At 43.6% G+C, this 25465-nt stretch overlaps 1 protein-coding gene across 4 annotated transcripts in view; it reads left to right on the forward strand.

Annotated features, from left to right (window-relative positions):
• PTPN11 (protein tyrosine phosphatase non-receptor type 11) overlaps positions 1-25465 on the forward strand; it is a 103974-nt gene that overhangs the window by 49501 nt on the left and 29008 nt on the right. For all 4 annotated transcript variants that reach the window (XM_009004697.5, XM_002753025.5, XM_017976390.4 and 1 more), the window contains exons 7-10: positions 15346-15442; positions 19158-19237; positions 19364-19522; positions 25287-25418. In XM_009004697.5, coding sequence (XP_009002945.1) covers positions 15346-15442; positions 19158-19237; positions 19364-19522; positions 25287-25418 — 468 coding nt within the window. The remainder of the gene's footprint in view (positions 1-15345; positions 15443-19157; positions 19238-19363; positions 19523-25286; positions 25419-25465) is intronic.

A 25465-nucleotide genomic window follows, 5' to 3' on the forward strand; every position in this document is an offset into this window, starting at 1 on the left:
ATGGAAAATAACGAGATCACATCTATACTATACAGGCTCTCCATAGAGGTCAGACTGAGGTGGTAAAATTGTTGTGGACCAAATTAGAGCATTAACGTTTCTTGGAAACTGAAGCTCTATCTAAATCGCTGATGGCCTGCTTTCTAGATCTCCTGTGTACCTGCTTCCAAATTCAGTCTGTTTTAAAAAATTGCTCTTTGAGGTTGGAACCAGGGAAATAAGGCTAAGAACAGAACAAGCCATTATTGAAAAAATTAGAAACTTGGAAGCAGATACTCATTATAATCTAAATCCTCAGAAGCTGAAGTTTGAGTCACAATAGCAAGGCATTATTATTTTAGGATTGTACTTTAGTTGTTTCCTGGAAGGTGATTAATTTGGGATTACTTTCTTCTTACAGTATGCTCTGATAGTCTTTAAAACAAACCAGAGCTCTAAATTGCCATGCCATTGGTAATTTAACTCTGATTTATCTCTGTGCCCGGCTCCTGGTGTTCTGTAAAATTTTGCATGTCATTTCAGGTATCTCTACCCAGAAGACGTTACTTTTGCCTTTGATGCACTTTAAAATGTGAAGTCTCTTGTGAAGCTCTTTGGTTCTTTTCTCCTCTGCTGCTGAAATAAATGCAGGTTGATGATTTTCTTCTAGGATATGTTGTGTGATCTAGAGATTGCAAACCCAAGACTTTGATTTTTTTTTCCCTACAGATTGCCTATTTCTTTTTTTATTTGAATTTTTATTAGTTCTTAATTTTTTTTGAGATGGAGTGTTATTCTTTTCTTTTCTTTTATTTAATGTCCAACTCCCGGAGAGATGGAGTCTGATTCTGTCACCCAAGCTGGAGTACAGTGTGTGATCTCAGCTCACTGCAACCTCTGACTCCTGGGTTCAAGTGATTCTTGTGCCTCAGCCACCCAAATAGCTGGGATTACAGGCACACACCACCATGTCCAGCTAATTTTTTTGTATTTTTAGTAGGGATGGGGTTTTTCTATGTTGGCCAGGCTGGTCTCAAACTTCTGACCTCAAATGATCTGCCTTCCTTGGCCTCCCAAAGTGTTGGGATTACAGGCATGAGCCACTGCGCCTGGCCAATTATTAATTTTTTTAAGAGATGGGGTCTTGCTATCTTGCCCAGACTGGAGTGCAGTGGCTCTTTACAGGCACTGTCATAGTGTACTACAGCCTTGAACTTTTTGGCTCATATGATCCTCCTGAGAGGCTGGAATTACAGGCACACACCATTGTATCCAACAGATTGCCCATTTGTGATCTGTGTAAATATTTCTCACTTCCTCCAGTATCTGCTCAAGAATATAAAGAGATGGATAATAATTTCAGAGTTGTTGAATTAAAGTTCTGCTCAGATGAGACTGACACTAACTAAGTGAAAAGGCAGGTTATAATTCTGTAATTTTGTGCTTGCAGTGTGTACATTACTGTACACTTGAATCGGCCCTGTGCATTGTGGTGAGGTACATATTGTATGGTTGTATTGAAAAGGTTTTTGGGCCAGGCATGATAGCTTATGCTGGTAATTTCAGCCTTTTGGGAGGCCGAGGAGGTTGGATTATCTGAGGTCAGGAGTTCAAGACCAGCCTGGCCAACATGGTGAAACCCCATCTGTACTAAAAAATACAAAAAATTAGCCGGGTGTGGTGGTGGGCACCTGTAATCCCAGCTACTTGGGAGGCTGAGGCAGGGAGAATTTGCTTGAACCTGGGAGGCGGAGGTTACAGTGAGCCGATGACACGCCACTGCACTCCAGCCTGGGCGACAAAGTAAGACTCTGTCTCAGAAAAAGAGAAAAGGTTTTTGCCCTCTCTCCATGCCTGCTCCTCCCTGTTGAGTCCTATGGGCCTGAGCTGCCAGGGGGCACTGTGGGCTGAGACTGGACATTGCAACCAACTGCAAGGCACTGTAAGACCCAAGTTGTGGATGGACCCAAGTTAGGCTTTCTTCTGTCCATTCATCTTCCTCCTCTAACTCCTTTCTGTATCCAGTATCCTTGCTCTCCATATACCTGCTTCATTCTTTTTCCTTCAGTAGATTTTTCTGCTTCTTGACTTACAAACCTTACTTGTAGCCCCTTTCAGATACTGAAACTAGCAACTTTCAGTCTTTGTACCAAAGTCTCAGAGATTCTCATTGGCTCAGATGCTATCCATCTCTGGTTTAAAGAACAATGCCAAGGACATGATCATGTAGAACAAAAGTGTCTGCTGTAGACACATATGGGGAGAAATAGTTTTCAGTGATGAGGGTTGTAGTGAGTTGGGTAGATGTCCCAAAAATATCTACCAAAAACTATAGATAATGGCTGGTGGCAGTGACTTATTCCTTCATTCATTTGGCAAATATTGATTGAACACCGACTCTTATGTCTGGTTCTATTCTAGGTTTTGGAGATGCAGCAGTGAACATATCAGTCTTTATCCTTATGGAGCTTACAGTCAAGTGGGAGAGACAGGCAATAAACAAAGAAACAGTTCAATATTCAATCTGTGAGATGGTGATAAGTGCTACAGAGAAAATAAAGTAGTGTAAGATAAAAAGGGTGTTTTGATAGGCCTTTACTGTTTAGTTCTCATGGATAAGATGGTATTTGAGCAATTCTGAAGGAAATAATGGAGCCAGTCACATGTATAACCTCAGGAAGAACATTCCACGTAGAGGGAATAGCAAGTGCAAAGGCCCTGACTGGGGGTTTGTTTACCATGGTACTCAATGTGCACATAGGCCAGTATAATTGGAGTGGATGGGAAATGTACAAGAGAGAAGCTGAAAAGACCAGGTGCCGTGGCTCCTGCCTATAATCCCAGCATTTTGAGAGGCTGAGGTGGGAGGAGTTTGAGATCAGCCTGGGCAACAGAGCCAGATCTTGGGTTCTCTACAAAAAGAGGCAGGAGGATCGCTTGAGCCCAGGAGTTCGGGGCTGCAGTGAGCTATGATTATGCCACTGCACTGCACTCCACCCTGGGTGACACAGTGAGACCCTCCCTCAAGAGGGAAATGGAAATGGAGCAATGGTGAATGGGTCCCATCATGAAGGGCATTGTGGGTCACTGGAAGGCCTTTTGCTTTTACTTGGAGGAAGATGGAAAGCCTGTGAAAAGTTTTCAGCACAGAAGCGAGGGGATCACTCTGGCTGTTGCGTGGAAGACAGTCTATGAGGGGTAGGTGGAGGTAGGGAGACCAGAAAGGAGGCTGTTGTAATCATCTGAGCAGAAAAGTGATGGTGCTTGGCCCGGGGAAGCAGCAGTAGAGGTGGGTGGGTTCTAGAGCTATTTTGAAGGTAGAATTGCCAGTATTTGAAGGTGGACTTGGTAGATCGTGTAGCATGACAGAACTGAGTCAAGGATAAGATGAATGCTTTTGACTTGAACAGCTGGTAGGATGGAGTTGCATTTTCTTAGGTGTGGAAGACTGGAAGGAACGGTCTTTGGGGGAGGTGATCAGCTTTCATTTTGGATATATTGAAGTTTCAGCTGCCTCTGAGACATCCAACTGGAAGATGATTCTTCAATGAATTTTATGATATTACAGTTGGGGTTTGCTAGAATGTTCTTGCCTCATTTCTTCACCTGTCTAACATCTCTTCATTCTTTGGTCCCCAGCCTCAAGGGCATTTTTGCAAGGAAACCTTCCTTGATTCCCATCCCCATGCTTGAGCGTTCTTCCTGTTATATGTGTGTGCATAGCAGCAAATCCCTTCCTTTATAGTATCATCCTCGAAGTTCATAAATAATTTGTGTCGGTATTGGTGTAATGTGCTATGAGTCCACAGAAGCAGATAACATAGGAAGATCTGTTGGAATAAAGAGGTATTTTATGGCTGGGCGTGGTGGCTCATGCCTGTAATCCTAGCATTTGGGAGGCCGAGGCAGGCTGATCTCTTGAAGCCAGGAGTTCAAGACCAGCCTGATGGTGAAATGGTTTCACCAACATGGGGAACCCTGTCTCTACTAAAAATACAAAAATTTAGCCAGGCATGGTGGCAAGTGCCTGTAATATCAGCTACTTGGGAAGCTGAGGCAGGAGAATCGCTTGAACCCAGGAGGTGGAGGTTGTAGTGGGTCGAGATTGCACCACTGCATTTTAGTGTGGGTGACAGAGTGATACTCTGTCTGAAAAAAAAGAATAAAAAAGAGGTTTTGCTCAGATGATATTGATAGGGAACAATAAAGAGGCACAGTTTGAGCCTGCTGTTTTATGTCTGCTATTTGCAAATTCCTTTTTTAAATTTAAATTTTTTAAAAGAGATGGTGTCTTGCTCTGTTGCCCAGGCCGATCTTTATTTTATTTTACTTAAGTTTCTGGGTACATGTGCAGCCAGGCTAGTCTTGAACTCTTGGCCTCAAGTAATCTTCCTGCCTCAGCCTCCAAAAGTGCTGGGATTTCAGGCGTGTGCCACCACACCTGGCCTATGTGCATATGGGTTTTAGGAAAATAACCCAGATCAGTCCATGGACCCCAAAAGACAAGCGGTCCTATTTTGTTCTCTGTAGCCCCAGAATCCAGCTGAAAGCCTGGTGCACAGTAGGCACAAAATAAGTATCTATGGCATTTTGGATCTGAGCTATTTCCTGTATCAAGATAGAGTCCAGTTGAATTCAGACCCTCGGAGTATATTCATTGAATAGCTACCTGATGCTTAAAACGTATGAAGGAATGTTCTGGGCTTTGCTTTGAGATGTTCTGCTTTGCTACGCTACGGTTTGTGTTTATACGGATCCCGTTTGAGGCGTGGTGAAAGCACAGTTCAAGTCTCATCTCTACCAATGAAGCTAGCTGGGTGGATGTAGGATGCACATTTTCGTCTTTGAGATTCCTGTACCCACCTGCCCAAGAATTGGTAGTGCTGAATTTCAGAAATATTATAGTTTTTAAATATTTTTTAGATTTAAAGCATACCGTAATACCAAAAAACCCCTTAAAAGCCCCAAACAAAAAAAATCCCATACAATACCTTATTAACTGTTATTTTTTCCTAGGGCTGTGAAACTTGTTTCCCCTTAGTAATTTCTTCCTTTTTTCTAAAAGCCTGGCTTCTGTTATGCTAGCCTCTGTTCTCTGTAGGTCTGAAGCTATTTCAGCTTGCAATAGCATTGTGGCCATTTCACTGACAGCTTCATAGATGTGTGAGATTCCACTAGCAGCTCTGCTAACTGCTGTATCTCCGGGAGAAGCTAGTGTGTCTTCACATCCACAGTCCAGTTTGATTTCTTTAAAGTGATTACATCCTGCTTAGGGGAACTATAAATTCTACTTCGAGATGATTAGGTTTTATGGAAACAAGACTTTAACTGCACCCCAGAGCTGTGTCTAGAATAATAATTCTTATTGGTGATCTCTAGTGGAAATCGTCCCCTTGGTGACTAAGCAATACCACAGTGAATAGAACCCTCAAGTAGGGCTCCAACTTCATGCTCAAAAATGCTCCAGGGTAGGAGGCTTGCCGTGTAACCAGGATTTTTTTTTATCTACTACTGAGTTGCCAGGCTGAATAGAGGAGCTGCCACCTTCCTGTGGTTAGAACATTTCAGTGGTGAGAGGTTTTATTCCATAAGCTAAATATTACATTCTGGAGAAATTCCTTTCTTTCTTTTGGAATAGTTCTTTGTCTTTTGTTCCTTATTCCTCTGCACATCCATGTTTTGTTTTTGTTTTTTTTTGTATTGTTTTTGTGGTAGAGTCTCACTCTGTTGCCCAGGCTGGAGTGCAGTGGCACAATTTTGGCTCACTATAGCCTTGACTTCCTGGCTCAGGTGATCCTCCCACCTCAGCCTCCTGAGTAGCTAGTACTACTGGTGAGTGCCACCATGCCTAGCTAAGTTTTTCAATTTTATTAGAGACGGGGTTTCGCCATGTTGCCTAGGCTGGTCTTGAACCCCTGGGCTCAAACAGTCCACCTGCTTCAGCCTCCCAAAGTGCTGAGATTACAGAGGTGAGCCACTGCACCTGGTCAGCGATTTCATTTTGGAAGATGAAGAAAGTGACTCCCAGAGGTGAGAAAGTTGCCCCCAGGGACGTGACTAGCAAGTGGTTGGCTGAGGTTTGAACTTGGGAACTTTTGACTCCATGTCTACCACGCCATGCTTTCTTTCACTCAGCCATTGAGATTCTCCTGCCCAGTTCTTAAGGCCCCCACTGTTTTTCTTACTCTCCCCATTTCTTCTCCTTTCCCCCACTTCCTAGCTCACAGCTTCCGGACTCACTGCCTGGTCTCCTTCACTCTCCTGCATGCTCACTGGCTTCATGGCCATCTTTGCACTCACTCCCCCAACACCCTTTCCCAACTTGCTAGGTTGCCTCCTTTTCTTGCCTGTGCCCATCTAAATTTTTTACCTGTATGCAGCTTCAGCTTCTCCCAGAAATCTACTTTGGTTAATTTCGTGGATCTCCTTAAATTCCACAGTGCATAATTAAAAATTACCCACTTAATTATAGATTTGCCTTGTAGTATTTGCTGCTGTTTCGTGTGTCAGAACCTGTTTTCCTCCAAGGACCATGCCTTTTTATTTATTTATTCATTCATTCATTTTTGAGAAATGGTCTTGCTCTTTTGCCCAGGTGGCACGATCAGCTCACTGTAGCCTTGAACTCTTGGGTTCAAGGGATCCTCCTTCGTCAGCCTCCAGAGTAGCTGGGACTACAGGCATTTGTCACCATGCCCGGGAAATATTTCAATTTTTGCAGAGATTGTTGGGGGAGGTGTCTCACTACATTGCCTAGGCTGGTTTTGAACTCCTGGCCTCAAAGGATTATCTTGCCTTAGCCTCCCAAAGTGCTGGGATTACAGGCATGAACTACCATGCCTGGCTAAACCATGCCTTTTTAATTTGTTTTTCTAACTATATCTCCACCTTGTTGGAGATGAGTGGCTTACAGTTGGCACCTGGAAAGGAACCACATTTTGGGTTGGTTTTATTCCCTGTGGTGATTTGAAAGTCATGTTGGTTAGTTAGGACCATCTAGGACCTTCTCCAGGGATGAGAGCTTCCAGCTGCTCTTCATTCCTGGATGGTTCTGGGGACTCGTGCAGGAAGAGCTGCCCAGGAGCTGCCCAAGTGACAGGCTTTGCAATGTGGTAAACAAATCCCTCTTTTGGGTTTTGATAACAAAATCCTCCTTTCACCCACCTTTGGTGCCGGGTAACGTTGCAAAGCTTTCAGTACAGAGGATGGAATGAGAAATTGCAGTGTTTCTCTGCAGAGAGGACAGATGCCAAAGGAAAACAGAAGTTCCTTCAATCTGGGTAGAAGGCCTGGTTTTGGAGCCTGCCCAGGTGGTTACTACTGTCTTAATAATTACTCACGGCATCAAAACCAGAGAGACCGTCTGACAGCCTTTCTCAGCTCCTTTTCTCTCCTTCAGGAGGCCACAGCCATGGGTGGATTAGGGGGAAAGTTAGTAGGAGCTTTTATATTTTTATTTATTATTAATTTATTTACAAAAGTCTTTTTGGCTGGATATGGTATGTCATGCCTGTAATTCAAGCACTTTGGAAGGTAGGAGGATCACTTGAAGCCAGGAGTTCGAGACCAGCCTCGGCAACACAATGAAACCCTGTCTCTACAAAAAGTAAAACAAATTAGCGGGGTATGGTGGTACGTACTTGCAATCCTAGGTACTTGAGGGGCTGAGGCAGGAGGATTGCCTGAGGCCAGTTTAAGGTTATAGTGAGCTATGTACGATCAGGCCACTGTACTCCAGGCGGGTGGCAAAGCTCGACCATGTCTTTAAAACAAATAAAAGAAAAACCTTTTATTATTGAAATTTTCAAACATACCTCCAAATACAGAAAATAGCCCAGTGGATCCCACTTTTCCCCAACACCCAGCTTGAACAGAGACTAACATGTTGTTAATCTTTTTCCCTCCTGCTCTATCCCCACCCCTGCCCTGTCCAATATATACACTCTTGTAGCTTTGTTTTTATTTATTATTTATTTATTTATTTGAGTGTTTCTCTGTCACCCAAGCTAGAGTGCAGTGGCGTGATCTTGGCTTACTGCAACCTCTGCCTCCTGGGTTCAAGTGATTCTCCTGCTTCAGCCTTCTGAGTAACTGGAATTCCAAGTGTGTGCCACCACACCTGGCTTCTTTTTGTATTTTTAGTAGAGACGGGGTTTCACCATGTTGGCCAGGCTGGTCTGGAACTTCTGACCTCAGGTGGTCTGCCCTCCTCAGCCTCTCAAAGTGCTGGGATTACAGGCATGAGCCACTGCGCTCGGCCACTAGACTCTTTTAAACAACCAGACTGCGTGTGAATTTAGAGCGAGAACTCACTACTGTAAGGATGACACCAAAACATTCACTAGGGATCCAACCCCATGATCCACTCCCTTTAGGCCCCACCTCCAATATTGGTGGTCATATTTCAGTATGAGATTTGGAGGGGACAGACATCCAAACCATATCCTTAGATTTAGTAGTTTTATGTAGTTTCTTTGGTTCTAGATCTGTTTCGACTGTTTTGACTCCTGCAGTCAGGTGACTGTAACTAGCCTCTGTTCTTTTTGAGGGTTCACAGTTTGGTGCAAACCCTTTGGATGTATTATTTGGGAAAATGGGGTGTCTTGCAGCCTGTGTCCCTGCTTTACATTGCCCTTTTTGCTGCCTGCCCCAAGCCTCCTCATTAGCATCCCTGCCAGTGCCAGCGGAGATGTGGTGACATTCAGCTTGACAGGTCATTAGCAGCTTTTGTGCCCCAGGGACTGCTGGTGGGAGGGAGGTTGTGGAAGATAAACCCTGACAGGAATGTATTCTCCTCGAGGGCAGGGTTTATTTGATATTCTTCTGGAGCTTGAGCCAAAAGCATGGGGCTGGGGAGGAAGCGCCCTTAGCAGATGGCATTTGGGAGCCTCTGCGGGCAGAGCATGGAAAGTCACAACTTCTGAGTTGTTTGTATTTTCAGTCTCACTCTAGATGGATGGCAGTCTTCTGCTGTGGGAATGAAATATGTTTAGGCAACTTGATCCCCAGGTGCAGATGAGGCTGGGCTAATGGGCGCACTAGGGAAGGAGCCGGGGGAGAGATGTGCCCTTAGCTATTATCAATCCATGACAGCTGACAGCTGCTGGCAATTAGCACCCACCTGTGCCTGGGATGCAGGGGCGCCTGTTCTGTCCTCTGGAAGTCTCTGGACCCAACCACTAGTCTTGACTGTGCACTGTTCAAGCCCCAAGTCCACCTGGAAGAGGCGATTGGAAATTTACTGCAGAATAAGGAGAGCGCAGGACAGGCACAGTGGCTCATGCCTATAATCTCAGTGCTGAAGCCAGAGGATGGCTTGAGTCTTTGAGTGTGAAACCACCCTGGGCAACATAGTAAGTCCCCATCTTTACGAAAAGTAAAATAATTAGTTGGGCATGGTGGTGTGTGCCTGTAATCCCAGTTACTTGAGAGGCTGAGATGGGATGTTCACTTGAGCCTAGGAGTTTGAGGTTACAGTGAGCTATGATTGCACCACTGCACTCCAGCCTGGGCAACAGAGCATGACACTGTCCCCACTGGAAAAAAAGGAATAAGGGAAGCTTCTGGCAGACCTGATGATAGGTGGCCCAGCCAAAATGGGTATTGATGAGGATTTCCTCATCAATTCTAGAACTCTGAATTTAGTCTGGCAGAGTGTTCTCTTTGTGTTGTGAGATGATTCTTGGTGTTACCCCATCACAGTAGGTAAGATGAATTAGCAAACGAGAAAGGCTTTCTCTTTTTCATCCTTATCTAATCCTTAGATGAAACCTAGGAGAAGGTCTCCACATGGTACTAGTAAGTCTTTAACATCTGCCTCAAACACTTGCCTATGCCCCTTTTTTTTAAAACAAAGCCTCAAGAAAGGTAGAATTTGATAATATTATATTTTTGTTATACTCCCTTTTTTGCTTACCTTCTATATACAGCAAGTGAAACATTTTTGAAATATGTGCAAATAAGGCCAGTTTCTTTTTTCTATTTTTTTTTGAGAGAAGGTCTCGCTCTGTTGCCCAGGCTGGAGTGCAGTGGCATGGTCTTGGCTCACTGCAACCTCTGCCTCCTGAATTTAAGTGATTCTCCTGCCTTAGTCTCCCAAGTAGCTGGGATTACAGGTGCCCGCCACCACTCCTGGCTAGTTTTCATATTTTTATTTTTTTTTTTTTTTGAGATGGAGTTTTGCTCTTGTTACCCAGGCTGGAGTGCAATGGTGCGATCTCGGCTCACTGCAACCTCCACCTCCTGGGTTCAGGCAATTCTCCTGCCTCAGCCTCCTGAGTAGCTGGGATTACAGGCACGTGCCACCATGCCCAGCTAATTTTTTTGTATTTTTAGTAGAGACGGGGTTTCACTATGTTGACCAGGATGGTCTCGATCTCTTGACCTCATGACCCACCCGCTTCGGCCTCCCAAAGTGCTGAGATTACAGGCTTGAGCCACCGCACCCTGCCTAACTTTCATATTTTTAGTAGAGACCAGGTTTTGCTATGTTGGCCAGGCTGGTCTCGAACTCCTGACTTCAGGTGATCCATCCCCCTTGGCCTCCCAAAGTGCTGGGATTACAGGCGTGAGCCACTGGGCCTGGCTGAGGCAAGTTCTTTTTGAAATATATTTTGTGAAGGAGAAAAAGAAGAGGTCATTTTAAGGAAACAAATGACATAAGAGATGGTATGCAGAGATGCCAGAGCATATTGAAATTGCTTTTTGTTTTTTTTTTTTTTTGGAAACAGTCTTGCTTTGTTGCTCAGGCTGGAATGCAGGGGTGCAGTCACGGCTCTCAGCAGCCTTGACCTTCTGGGCTCAAGTAATCATCCCATCTCAGCCTCCTGAGTAGCTGGGACTACAGGTATATGCCACTATGCCTGGCTAATCTTTGACTTTTTTGTACAGGCCAGCTCTCACTATCTTGCCCAGGTGGTATAGACCTCCTGGCCTTGAGCAAAAATTACAGATTTTGATTAAGTCTGGGGTAGGACATGGGCCTGAGTTTCTAACCAGTTCCCAGGTGGTGCTATTGCTGCTGGTCTACAGACCACACGTGGAGTTGCCAGTGTAGAGTTCATGTAGCAATAGTGATTTCATAGCAATAGCCAGTGTCTGCATACTTGCTTTGTTGTATTTCACGCACTGTTTAGCAATGTACATGCATCTTATTTGACCCTCACCCCAGCCCTTTGGGGTGGGTAAGGATTACGCTCATTTCATACTCAAGGAAACTGAGGCACAGACAGGCAAAGTAGCTTGGGGAAACAGAAAGGAATTTAGAGACAGGCTCTGATTAGCTCAGAGACGAGACAGCCTCGTGCGTCATCCCAAACACCTTGGACTTGATCTTGAAGGTGGAGGGAGAAGTTGAAGGGTAATTAAACAGGAACTGGAGAAAATTCACCTCACATAGCGATTGCTTTGGCCACATGCACCCTGTCACCCCCACCTCAGAGAAGTGTCATGCAAAGTTGGGTTCATAAATGAAGGCCTGAATGCTTTCCTGCCAAGTTTGTTTTAAATCAAGCTGCTAATTAATACCAATCCCCCTTCTCCTGTATTGTAGTTTTTGTTGATGTCGTTTCACTTCGTTTAGTTGACATGATTGATTCAGTTCAGTGTTTGAACTTCTTTTTGAACCTCACCTTAATGACCTGTCTAAAAATCAAGGTTAAACCTTCTTCCTAACACAGCAGTATTGCTTGGTAAGACTGGCTCACAGTCCAAGGAAACGCTTGCCCAGAGAGGGCAGACTGCTTTAACTCTTTAACCTGAGCTCATTAAAAAAATTCAAATGACTGATTCCTTGTCACAATTCTACCTACATTGTGTTTATTTTTGTCCAGGTTACAGCCAGTTAAATGCTTTTGTAATGAGCTTGTGTCCAGGCTGAAGATTGCATTTTGAAACTGAGAGTCAAATACCAATTTAAAGTCCATACTTTTATACTTATTTGTGAAATTCAGATAAATGAAATGGAAATAAAACAGGGCTGCTGCGTTGTGAAATATGACTCTGTTTCTTCTTGTAGGACCCTTTAAGGGTAGCCATTTTGTCATTTTATATGTAAAGTTTCTTTGCCTACCTTTTTCTTTCTTGATTTGCCTATTTGTGATTTACCATTAAACACTAGGCTTTTTGTAAACTAATTATACCTTGAAATGGACTTTTTATTTCTTTGAGTCAGGATCTTGTTCTGCCATACAGGCTGGAGTGCAGTGGCTCCATCATAGCCCATTGCAACCTCAAACTCCTGGGCTCCAGTGATCCTCCTGCCTCAGCCTCCCGAGTAGCTGGAGATGCTCACCATTGTACCAGGCTAATTTTTAATTTATTGTAGAGACAGGGTCTTGAACTCCTGGGCTCAAGCAATCTTCCCACATCAACCTCCCAAAGTGCTGGGATTACAGGTGGGAGCCACAGTGCCTAGTGAAATGGGACTTTTTGTAATTTTTTTTTGAGACAGAGTTTCGCTCTTATTGCCCAGGCTGGAGTGCAATGGTGTGGTCTCGGCTCACTGCAAACTCTGCCTCCCGGGTTTAAGTGATTCAGCCTCCCGAGTAGCTGGGATTACAGGCATGCACCATTATGCCTGGCTAATTTTGTATCTTTAGTAGAGACGGGGTTTCTCCATGTTGGCCAGGCTGGTCTTGAACTCCTAACCTCAGGTGATTTGCCCACCTTGGCCTCCTGGGTGGGGTTATAGGTGTGAGCCACTGTGCCTGGCAAAATGGGACTTTTGTAATTTTGAAAGTAAAACCTGCCCCTTAAGTATGCCTCAACTTGGCTTGGCTACCTTCCTATCTGATTCTGCGGCTGGTCCTTTTTTTTCTAACATGGGGTTTTCATTCTGTTACTCAGCCTGGAGTGCAGTGTGGTGCCATCTTGGCTCATTATAGCCTCAACCTCCTGGACTCAGGTGATCCTTTTGCCTCAGCCCGCTCCCCACCTCCCCACTGGTAGCTGGGATTGCAGGCACACACCACCATGCCTGGCCAATTTTGTTGTTTTTTATTTTTTGTAGAGATGGGGGTCTCACTGTGTTTCCCAGGCTGTCCTCAAACTCCTGGCCTGAAGTGATCCTTCAGCTTGGCCTCCCAAAGTGCTGAGATTACAGGTGTGAGCTGCTGCTCCCAGCCTGATCCTTCTCTCTCCTTGGCCAACCCCTCTTCCATTGGGGCCAGCCATGTTGTGGCTGCCTGGTTTAGTTTGTTCTCTTTCCCTCTTTGGTCCCTCACTTCCTTTACCTTTGCGGGTGTCCTTCCTGACCCCTTGCTTGAGAAGTCTGAGGGTTGTCATCCTTATTCTCTGGCTCTGTCCTCCTTGGATCTGTTGAATCTTGCCAGGGTTTTCTGGGGAGAGCTTAGGGGAGTTAGTGTCTCTGTGGGCATAGGCTGGCTGCCTGTGGCACTGACTTGGTGTTTTGGCATAGGAGGACTTCAGAGCATTGCTAACAAAGCTTGCATGCCCACTACCCAGTGGCACCAAAGCCACTGCTGTTGTCCTCTGAGATCTCCCAAATCCAAAAATTGATATACGGCTTACTTGGACTTGATCAGTGATGAAAGCCTGGCCAACATAGCAAAACCCCATCTCTTCAAAAACTACAAAAATTAGCCAGGCTTGGTGGGGTGTGCCTGTAGTCCAAGCCACTCAAGAGGGTGAAGTGGAAGACTGCTTGAGCCCAGGAGGTGGAGGTTGCAGTGAGCTGAGACTGGACCACTGTACTCCAGCCTGGATGAAACAGAGTGATACCCTGTCTCAAAAAAAAAAAAAAAAAGTGATAAAAAGTAGGTAGATCATAAACAACAACATAGATAGGCTGAGCATGGTGGCTCACTGCTATAATCCACCCCTTTAGGAGGTCAAGGCAGGAGGATTGCTTGAAGCTAGGAGGAGTTCAAGACCAACATGGGCAACACAGTGAGATCCCCAGAAAAGCCAATTAGCCATGTATGGTGACATATGCCTACAATCCCAGCACTTTGGGAGGCTGAGGCAGGAGATCAGTTGAGCCCAGAAATTGGAGGTTCCGATTAGCCACTATACTCCAGCTTGGGAGAGAGAAAGAGAGATAGTCTTATTTAAAACAGAAAAAGAAGAAGAAGAAAAAGAATATAGATCACATCTGTTTGAATATACTATGCCAATCCTTGTTGGGTTTCACTCCTTATAATTGTTATTTTTAAAGATGTTTCTTCTTATAAATATTCTATGTTTTCATTGTAAAAAATTTAAGGGAAAACACGGTGGAAAAAACAAACAAGAAAAGGATTTCATAATCCTCTACCCTGGGGGAAAAAATCACCATTACCTATTTAGTTCTTCTCCCACTTTTTTTTTTCGAGACAGAGTCTTCCTCTGTCACCCAGGCTGGAGTGCAGTGATGTCTCTTGGGCTCAAGTAATTCTCCTGCCTCAGCCTCCTGAGTAGCTGGGATTATAGGCGTGCGCCACCACACCTGGCTAATTTTTGTATTTTTAGTAGAGATGGGGTTTTGCCACATTGGCCAGGCTGATCTTGAACTCCTGACCTTGGGTGATCCCCTTGGCCTCCCAAAGTGCTGGAATTACAGGTGTGAGCCACTGTGCCCGGCCTTCTGCCATTTATTTTTAAAAGAAAAACATTAAAAAATTTTTTTTCTTTTTGACATAGCATCTCATTTTTGTTGCCCAGGCTGGTCTTGAACTCCTGGGCTTAAGCGATCCTTCTGCCTTAGCCTCCTGAGTAGCTGGGACTACAGCTCGCACATCATGGTGTCCTTATGCCATTTCTTTTGTACATAGGTAAATGCAAACGTATGGTTACATCATATACTATTTTGGAGGTTTGATTTTCTTTTTATTTTGATCATCTTTCCAAGGTGTTATTTTTCTAGTACATCTTTTTAAATGGACATAGAGCATTCTTTTGTATGAATGAACAGTACTTTTATTTAGGTGGTCCTTTCCTGTTAGACTTCTTTTTTTTTTTTTGGAGACAGAGTCAGTTTCGTTCTTCTATTGCCCAAACTGGAGTGCAGTGGTGTGATCTCTGCTCAAGTGATTTTTCTGCCTCAGCCTCCCGGGTAGCTGGGATTACAGGTTCCCACATCTGGCTAATTTTTGTCTTTTGGTAGAGGTAGGGTTTCACCATGCTAGCCAGGCTAGTTTTGAACTCCTGGCCTCAAGTGATGCACCCACCTCGCCCTCCCAAAGTGTGGGGATTACAGGCGTAAGCCACTGGGCCTGACCCAGATGAACATTCTTGTAACTATCGCACACAACTTTGAACACTTCCTAAGAGGAATTCCTTAAAGCAGAATTGCTGAGCCAGGCTTTTTTTTTTTTTTTCTGTGTGACTCTTTGACACATGATAATATTGACTTTTCTTTCTTTCCAGACACTACAACAACAGGAGTGCAAACTTCTCTATAGCCGAAAAGAGGGTCAAAGGCAAGAAAACAAAAACAAAAATAGATATAAAAACATCCTGCCCTGTAAGTATCAATATTCCGCTCAGTAATAGTCACTCTTGGAGATTTTGATTCCCAGCACTTTTGTACCTTTCCTCAGGGTTGTGTGCTCTTGTTAGCACATCTGAGGACTTAACTTCTTTAATTGCAAGCAGTCTCCAAAATAATCAACCATGGTGGGAGTTGATGGCCTCATTCACTGAGCTCCTGTGATGCTGATTACTGAATAAAGTTGCCACTAGGTGACTTTGTCTGTGGTTGGTTCCTTCATTTAATTAATTTTCTGTCTGCCCAAGATAGATCATCTCAAGGCTTGGGATCTCTCAGTGTCAGGGCCCTCAGGGTCCCAGATTTGTGTCTTGACTCCTCCTCACTGGGCCTATGAGTCCTGGGTAATGCCTGCCGCCTTTCTGGGACTCAGTTTCCTCATGTGGGAAACAGACAAACACCTCCCGAGGGCTCATAGAACTGTTCTGGTCGCTGATCCCCTGAGCTCAAGTTACTCGAGAAAGGGTATATACTTACCTTTGCTCAGAAGAAGACTTTATGGGCCAGGTGTGGTGGCTCACGCTTGTAATCCCAGCACTTTGGGAGGCTGAGGCAGGCAGATCACCTCTGGTCAGGAGTTTGAGACCATCCTGGCCAATATGGTGAAACCCTGTCTCTACTAAAAATTACAAAAGTTTGTAATTTTTACAAACTTTACGTGGTGGTGGACACCTGTAATCCAAGCTACTCAGGAGGCTGATGCAGGAGAATCGCTTGAACCCTGGAGGTGGGAGGTTGCAGTGAGCCGAGATTGCACCACTGCACTCCAGCCTGGGTGATAGAGCAAGACTCTGTCTCAAAAAAAAAAAATTAAAATTTTTTGTAGAACAGGGTCTCCCTATGTTGTAATTACTGTTTTGTAGAGATAGGGTTTCATCATATTGCCCAGGCTGGTCTTGAATTCCTGGGCTCAAATGGGCTCTTGAATTCCCGAGGCCTGCCTTGGCCTCCCAAAGTGTTAGAATTACAGGCATGAGCTGCTGTGCCCATCTGTACCTTCTGTAACACCCAAATGCCACCAGCCAAAGCCCAAGTTGAACCAAGAGGAATAAAGGCCTGGAAGGATGTAGGCCTTGCATGAGGATCTCAAAAATGGCACTAAACCAGTCACAGCTCCTCTCTCCCACGATCTAACGCTATGCTGAAGTCTGTGCATCTTTATCTCACTTAATCCATGTAACTTTGCAAAGGAAGCAGCCATTCTTAGTATCCTGATTCCCTAGACCATTGAAGGAAAGTTACAAGTGAGGGGTAGTGGGTGGGAGAACTGGCACTAGAGCCCCCAAAGTCACTGCTCTTAGCACCACGCTCTAGTGCAGGGGGGTCTCCATGATATGCAGTGCCCTGAGGAGAAAGGAAGGAACATTTACAACTTACCTTTATTTAATCCTTTCCCTAAAAAAAAAGAAAGAAAATTTGTCTGAGGCATAGATTGATTGCAGTGAGTGCATAATGTTTTATTGATTGATTGTGTATAGAGATGGGTATCTCACTACATTGCCCAGGCTGATTTTGAACTCTTAGGCTCAAGCAGTCCTCCTGCTTTGGCTTCCCAAAGTGCTGGGATTACAGGCATGGGCCACTGCACTTGGCTATGCATACTATATTTATCCAACTAACAAATAAGGCTTGTTTGTATATAGTGCATATGTGTATATATTTAAGCATTAAAAAACAGTGTCGTTGGGGGCCGTGATCACATTTGGAGAGCATTGCTCTCATGTCTCATCAGGTCAGAGCCATTTTGTCAGATCTTGTAAACCATCCTTTGTGTGTGTCTACGCATGAAGCATAGTCTTTCTCTTTCTGCATGCATATGCACATATACATGGTATATATGTATGGCATATCTACATGGATATTGTAATGTGTATAGATGAGGATGAGGGAAAGTAGAGGCATTTGTAATACTGAGTAAAGGCAGTGAGGAATTTGCAAAGAAGCAGTTTGAACTGCAGCATGAGTACCAGTGACCTTGAGGAAGCCTTATCCTGTTGTTTTTTTTTGAATTAATTTTTTCAATTTTTAGAAATAGAGTTTCACCATGTTGCTCAGGCTGGTCTTGGCCTCCTGGGCTCAAACGATCCTCCTGCCTTGGCCTCCCAAAGTGCCAGGATTACAGGTGTGGACCACCATGCCTGGCCACCTTGTCCTTTTTATATCTAAATTTTGACATCCGCTCAGTAGTCTAATGGTATTTATAAGGTATAAAATGTACGAGAAAGTGAACGGACCAATGATACGCAGTATCTAAATAGAATATTGCATTTTCCTCCCTTAAAGGTCCCATTCAGATGTTCCTCTGATGAACATCTCTTTTCCTTAAAGATGAGGAGTCTGAAACAAAAAGGACATTATTCTTTTAAGACACAGGACTGTCTTACTAATTCTTACCATTGCAAAATATGTTGTTTAGGTAGAGCAATCAGATTTTTGTACCGATAATGGACTTTTATACAGAATTTGGACGGTCGATACTATCAGAGCCTTGTGATATTTCACTGTATACTGCTTCACTAAAAAACACCTGGCCAGGCGTGGTAACTCACACCTGTAATCCCAGCACTTTGGGAGGCTGAGGCCAGCAGATCACCTGAGGTCAGGAGTTCAAGACCAGCCTGGCCAACATGGCAACACCACATCTCTACTAAAAATACAAAGATTTGCCAGTTGTGGCAGCACTTGTCTGTAATCCCAGTTACTCAGGAGGCTGAGGCATGAGAATTGCTTGAGCCCAGGAGGCGGAGGTTGCAGAGAGCCGAGATGGTGCTATTGCACCCCAGCCTGGGTGACAGAGGAAAACCCTATGTCAAAAAATAATTAAACAAACAAACTCTTTATTTTGGAAATTTTTAAATATATTCAAGAGCAGACAGAACCTACACGTACACACTATCCAGCTTCAACAATTATCAACCCAGGCCCAGTCTCGTTTCATCTATACTCTGATCCACATCTCCTTTCTCCTTGAATTATTTTGAAGCACTCGACATCATGTCATATATCTATACTTCAATCTTCTTCTTTTTAAATTCCCCCTCCCATTTTCTTTTCTTTCTTTCTTTCTTTTTTTTTTTTTGAGACAGAGTCTTACTCTGTTGCCCAGGCTGGAGTGCAATGATGTGATCTTGGCTCACTAACATCCACCTCCCAGGTTCAAGCAATTCTTATGCCTCCACCTCCTGAGTAGTTAGGATTACAGATGTGTACCAATGTGCCTGGCTAAGTTTTGTATTTTTAATAGAGACAGGGTTTTGCCATGTTGGCCAGTCTAGTTTGGAACACCTGGCCTCATATTATCCACCTGCCTTGGCCTCCCAAAGTGCTATAATTACAGGCATGAGCCACCACGCCCAGTCCAAAATTTCTTGGTTTGAAATAATTTTGGACTCATAAGTTACAAAAATAGTAGAGAGTTTTCTTGGATCTTCTCTCAGCTTCCTATATCCAATGATAACATCCTATATACCCATAGTATATGATCAAAACCAGGAAATTGTGCAGATAGCATTATGAGGCATCAGGCAGTGTTCACATTGCTGTTGTGCTTATGTGGGCTTTAATGTGTGTGTGTGTGTTTTAAATCATTAAATGAATGAAACTTGGACTAGGTTGAGGATGAACTGATTTGAACTGCTTTTTCCTGAAGCAGTCCAAGGACCTATGTGACTGTGGTGTATTTTTCTTCTAGTTGATCATACCAGGGTTGTCCTACATGACGGGGATCCCAATGAGCCTGTTTCAGATTACATCAATGCAAATATCATCATGGTAAGCTTTGCTTTTCACAGTGTTTTCTGACCACACACTGCTAGCCTATTTTTGTATTTTAAATCCTTCCTTGTGTCCTGAAAGCAACTTTCAGATGTTTGAAGGATTTTCTTCCTAAATTTCTAGCCTGAATTTGAAACCAAGTGCAACAATTCAAAGCCCAAAAAGAGTTACATTGCCACACAAGGCTGTCTGCAAAACACGGTGAACGACTTTTGGCGGATGGTCTTCCAAGAAAACTCCCGAGTGATTGTTATGACAACAAAAGAAGTGGAGAGAGGAAAGGTAAATCACAGAAACTTCTCTTCTGCTAAACTGTTTTTCAACTATCAGACATGTCAGATTGGCCATGTTTAGGAATTGAATCAATGGATTAAGCTTAATCTAACTGATTCTCTGGAAAAAAGGGACTAGAAAAAATTTGATTGTGATATTACTTGGTGTAGTTTTCTTTATGATTCTTCTGCTTGGGGTTTGTTGAGCTTCTTGACTCTGTGTTTTCCTTAAATTTGGACAGTGTTCAGTCTTTGTTTCTTCAGATACATACCCTGGACTGGGCATGGTGACTCATGCCTGTAGTCCCAGCACTGTTGGGGGTTGAGGCGAGTGGATCACTTGAAGTCAGGAGTTTGAGACCAGCCTGGGCAATATAGTAATACCCCATCTCTACCCAAAAAAAAAAAATGTACCCTGCCCAACCTTGTCCTAGGACACCAATCACATGTGTATTAGGGGTCTTGAAGTTGTCTCACAGCCTATTGACACTTGGTTTATTTTATTCAGTTTTCTTCCCCCTCTGTGTTTCATTTTGGATAGCTTCTTTTGCCATGTCTTTAAATTAATCTTCTACAGTAAGTCATCTGTTCTTAATCCTATCCAGAGTATTTTTCACTGCATTGTATTTTTCATCTCTAGAAGTGTTAATATCATCTTTATTGTTCCTTTTAACATGTGTAGCATTTTCCTTACCCTTTGAAGGTATGAAGTATTTCTGTTGTTGTTTTTTGTTTTTTAGAGATAGGGTCTTACTCTGTTGCCCAGGCTGTAGTGCAGTGATGTAACCATAGCTCACTGTAACTTCAAACTCCTGGGTTCAAGTGATCCTTCCACCTCAGTCTCCTGAGTACCTGGGACTACAGGCATGCACCACCACATTTGGCTAATTTTTATTTTTAGTAGAGATGAGGTCTTGCTATGTCGTGCAGGCTGGTCTTGAACTCCCAGGCTCGAGCAATCCTCCCACTTTGGCCTCCCAAAATGCTGGAATTATAGGCATGAACTGCCATACCTGACCTGGAGTATTCTTATAACTATTGTTCTTGTCTGTGAATTCTGTTATATGTGTCATTTCATTTTTTTCAGTTTTTTTAGTTTTTTAAGGTGAGAGGGTAAATCTGGTCTCTGTTACTCCACTGTATCTAGAAACAGAAGTCAAAAAGGGAGTATAAAAAAAAAACCTATGTAGGCCAGGCATGGTGGCTCACGTCTGTAATCCCAGCACTTTGGGAGATCGAGGTGGATGAATTGCTTGGGCTTAGGAGTTTGAGACCAACCTGGGTAACAAGTGAAACCCTGTCTCTACAAAGAAATATGAAAATTAGGTGGGCATGGTGGCATATGCCTGTGGTCCCAGCTACTCAGGAAGCTGAGGTGGGAGGATCCTTTGAGCCCAGGAGTTCGAGGCTGCAGCAAGCTATGATTACACCAGTGTACTCCAGCCTGGGCAGCAGAGTGAGACCCTGTCTCTACGAAAGAAAAAAAAAAAAAGGAAAAGAAGATCTATCTGGTGATTAGAGTACTAATTAATAAACACTGATTTCACTGGTTATATAAACTATACTTATGACTTTTAAGCATTTAAAAATTAATTTGAATTATCCAAACAATATGTTCATGTAGATATTCAAACACATTAGTGTTAAGGTTAAAGTTGCTTTTGTCTCTATTCCCCATCCATGTGTTTTAACCCCCTCTCTTCCAACATAAAAGCCCTGTTCTCAGTTGGACATGTATTCTCCTGCACTGTTTTTGTGGCATTTATATTCACATACGAACCTAGATATACTACTACTTTCTGACTGAAAAGTGCCTTTTCATGCAGTAACTTTTTTCTGTCTCTTGATTATTTTTTTCCCAGTAAATATATGTTCTGACCTTCTCTGTGAGTGCATTTTAGCCTATCTCATTCTTTTTAGCAAATGCATGATATTCTTTGGTGTGACTATACTGTAATTTATTTAACCATGATTTCTTAGATGGGCATTTAAGTGTCCCGGTTTTTGCTCTTAGAACCAGTGCTGAAGTGATCAATGTTGTTCTTGCCTTCCTTTGAACATGGCAAATGTTTCTCTAGGTTAGACATCAAGAAGGATTGTGAGGTCATAGGATATGCATATTGTCCTTTTTGTTTTTTGTTTTTGAGACAGTCTTGCTCTGTCTCCCAGGCTGGAGTGCAGTGGCACAATCTCAGCACACTGCAGCCTCCGCCTTCTGGGTTCAAATTATTCTTGTGCCTCAGCCTCCCGAGTAGCTGGGATTACAGGCATGTGCCACCATACCTGGCTAATTGTTGTATTTTTAGTAGAGACGGGGTTTCAACATGTTGGCCAGGCTGGTCTCGAACTCCTGACCTTAGGTGATCCACCCACCTTGGCCCAAAGTGCTAGCATTACAGGCAAGAGCCACTGTGCCTGGCCATGTTGTCTGTTTTAATTAACTCTGCCCAACTGTCCTCCCAAATGGTTGCCCTAGTGTTTACTCCCACATACAGTACCTGCCTAGGACCCATGGCTCCATACTCTTCAAGACACTTTAGATTAAAAAATAAGTTGTAACATCCCACATCTACAGAAAAGCAGACAGATCTTATTGAGTGACAGCCCTCTGTGTTATCTCAAAGTGAGTTCACCCTTGTGGGTTTTTTTTTTAATATAGAAAAGTTCTGTGTTTTTATTTGTGTTCTAGTGAAAGTTCTTTTTTAGATATCCTTTAATTGGTTTATATAAGATTTTGTGTGGAATGTAGCCGTGATACCTATAAATTAAACCTAAGACAGATGGAGAACTTTGGAGTTTAGCCCTCCTAATGTAATTTTCATGTTGGATGTGAAGGGCAGTGTGATTTTCATAAGACTTTCATTGTACGCTTCTGAATACCTTTGGGACCAGATCTGGTCATCGTGAAACCAAGCTTTCCTCTAGCAGCTGCCTGCAGTAACACTAGGTATTCTTGAATTAATGGACCAATGGAAACATCTTTGTAGTTTCTGCTTCAGGCAAATGTTTTTTGCCCTAAATGTGGTTAGGAAAAATGAAGCCCTTCATCCCGCTTTTTGCCTGATTGTAGCTGTAGGAGGTCACCTGTTCTCAGAGGATGTGAGGACTGTGAAGAGAGGGGTCTTGTGTTGCTTCAGAGGAATCAGTATCAGTCCCTTTCAGAAGCTCTCCTAGGATAGACAGGTATTAGGGTGAAATCACCCTGCCCCACTCCTTACCACCGTGTCTAAGTCTCTGCTCCCTCTCTCCTTCTTCCTTTTTACTTTGGTGGTACTGAGAGGATGACATGATGGGTGCTGATTACTCTCTACAGGCCTTTCTGACAACCTGCTCTCAGTATCCCCCCAGTGCACAGAAGACAAACCAGACTGTGGACTGTGTTTGATTCCTGGGCCCTATTTTAAAGGCCTTATTTTAATGTGTTAGTTCTCATATTTTAGAATTTGTTTGCCAAGGTTTCCAAAGGAGTTTAGAAGCTGGAGACAGGGCTGCAGCAGTTTGCTGATGTTTAAAGTTAGCTAAAACATTCTTTTCAGAGTCATGATTTAATTTTATATCCTGTGACGAGTTCCCTGTAGTGACTGGGAGCAGTCCTCAGCCTTGATTGGTCAGTGACAGCATAGAGTACAATTAATATTAGGAATGTTTATTTGGGGAAACTAAAATTTACATCAAATCTGTCAGAGGCGTTTGGATCCATAAAATACTGGAGAGAAAGCCAAAAGACCACATTCTTCTTCTTCTTCTTTTTCTTCTTTTGAGACCATATCTTGCTCTGTTACCCAGCCTGCAGTGCAGTGGCACAGTCTTGGCTCACTGCAGCATCTGCCTCCCAGATTCAAGCGATTCTCCTGCCTCAGCCTCCTGAGTAGCTGGGATTACAGGTGTGTGTCACCACACCTGGCTAATTTTTGTAATTTTAAAAGAGACAGAGTTTTACCATGTTGGTCAGGCTGGTCTCATACTCTTGACCTCAAGTGATCCACCCAGCCTCCCAAAGTGCTGGGATTGCAGCCAGCCACCAAGTGGCTCCCATGTGCTACTGTGCCCGGCTAAGACCACATCCTTCTATTAAATGTTCCTCCTACCATGTTTTCTTTTTTCTTTCAACTAATCATCTACTGTGACTGTTCATGTCTGTAGCTGCTTTCTTATTTCCAGTTTTATAGCTGTAAATTTCTCTGTCTTCCTAAGATACAAGGTAAATTTCTCTTGCTGATATTTGTGTCATGGTGGTTTTGGAAAGTAAGTGGTGTGGATGACTGCCCAGAATTCAACAGAACATAAAAGCATTCTCTGCCTAGGACACATCACCAAATAGATACAAACTCATCTCCTATTGAGTGAAATAGCTTCCTTTTTGGCAGCAAGAATAATTTTCTTGGTGCCATATATTTCAATCACCTGCTCTTAAAGCCAGCAGCTATTGCAGACTTGGCATTCCCAGGACCCAGTTAAGGGAAAGTGACGTGTAGAGGAGGTATCAGATGGGTCTGGATATAGAAAAAGCAGCTGGTTCAAAACCCTATGGGCTGCCTTTCTGTGATATAGTTATTCACACTTGGGTTAGATAAGGCACAGAGTCCTCCTACACTGGTGCGGAAATGAAGCAGACAGTCTGGCTCGTTGGGCAGCTTAGACTCCTCCAGACTCTATGCTTGCCTTCCCTAGGGAGTGACTGGCAGATCTTAGAATTCAGACCTCAGTGGTTGCTAGCCAGTACTCTCACATTGGTTGGTCTTTCTCTCTGCATCTTTGATTCCTTAGAGATAAATAAACAAGCATTGACTCTCCTTTGACATGTGCTTGGATCAGACAACTGCACAAGCTGCTTTTCTCCTCCCACTTCTGCTTAGTCCTCCGAGCACCTGCATCTGCTTTTGTTAGAACTTTTTTTTTTTTTTTTGAGAGGGAATCTCTCTCTGTTGCCCGGGCTGGAGTGCAGTGGCATGATCTCAGCTCATTGCAACCTCTGCCTCCCAGGTTCAAATGATTCTCCTGCCTTAGCCTCCCAAGTATCTGTGATTACAGGCACCGGCTACTATGCCTGACTAATTTTTGTATATATATATATTTTTGAGATGAAGTTTCGCTCTTGTTGCCCAGGCTGGAGTGCAATGGCATGGGCTCAGCTCACTGCAACCTCTGCCTCCCTGATTCAAGCGATTCTCCTGCCTCAGCCTCCCAAGTAGCTGAAATTATAGGCATGCACCACAATGCCCAGCTAATTTTTGTATTATTAGTAAAGACGGTGTTTCACCATGTTGACCAGGCTGTTCTCGAACTCCTGACCTCAGGTGATCTACCTGCCTCAGCCTCCCAAAGTGCTGGGATTATAGGCATGAGCTACCATGCCTGGCCTAATTTTTGTATTTTTAGTAGAGACGGGGTTTCACCATGTTGGCTAGGCTGGCCTCGAACTACTGATCTCAAATGATCTGCCCATTTTGGCCTTCCAAAGTGCTGGGATTACAGGTGAGCCACCATGCCCAGCCTGATTCTTTACAGATCAACAAGCATTGACTCTCCTCTGACACGTGCTTGGATCAGGTAACTGCACCAGCCTCCTTTCTCCTCCCACTTCTGCCCGGTCCTCCAAGCACCTGCTTTTCTTATTTGAACTCTCCTTTTCTTCGAAAACCTAACAGATGCTAGACAGGCCGTTTTCCACATTGGTGGTCATTAAGCAAGACCTGCACATTTGTTTGTTGCTGGTTTAGGTTTTGATTTCAGAGTTCACAGAATTAACTTTCTTTTTCTCTGATCCCTTCCAGAGTAAGTGTGTCAAATACTGGCCTGATGAGTATGCTCTCAAAGAATATGGGGTCATGCGTGTTAGGAACGTCAAAGAAAGTGCTGCTCATGACTATACGCTACGAGAACTAAAACTTTCAAAGGTTGGACAAGTAAGTATATTGTCGTATTCTAGAGACTTTGGGAAGTGCTGATGGTA

Source organism: Callithrix jacchus, chromosome 9, assembly GCF_049354715.1.
Source record: "Callithrix jacchus isolate 240 chromosome 9, calJac240_pri, whole genome shotgun sequence".
NCBI lineage: Eukaryota > Metazoa > Chordata > Mammalia > Primates > Cebidae > Callithrix > Callithrix jacchus.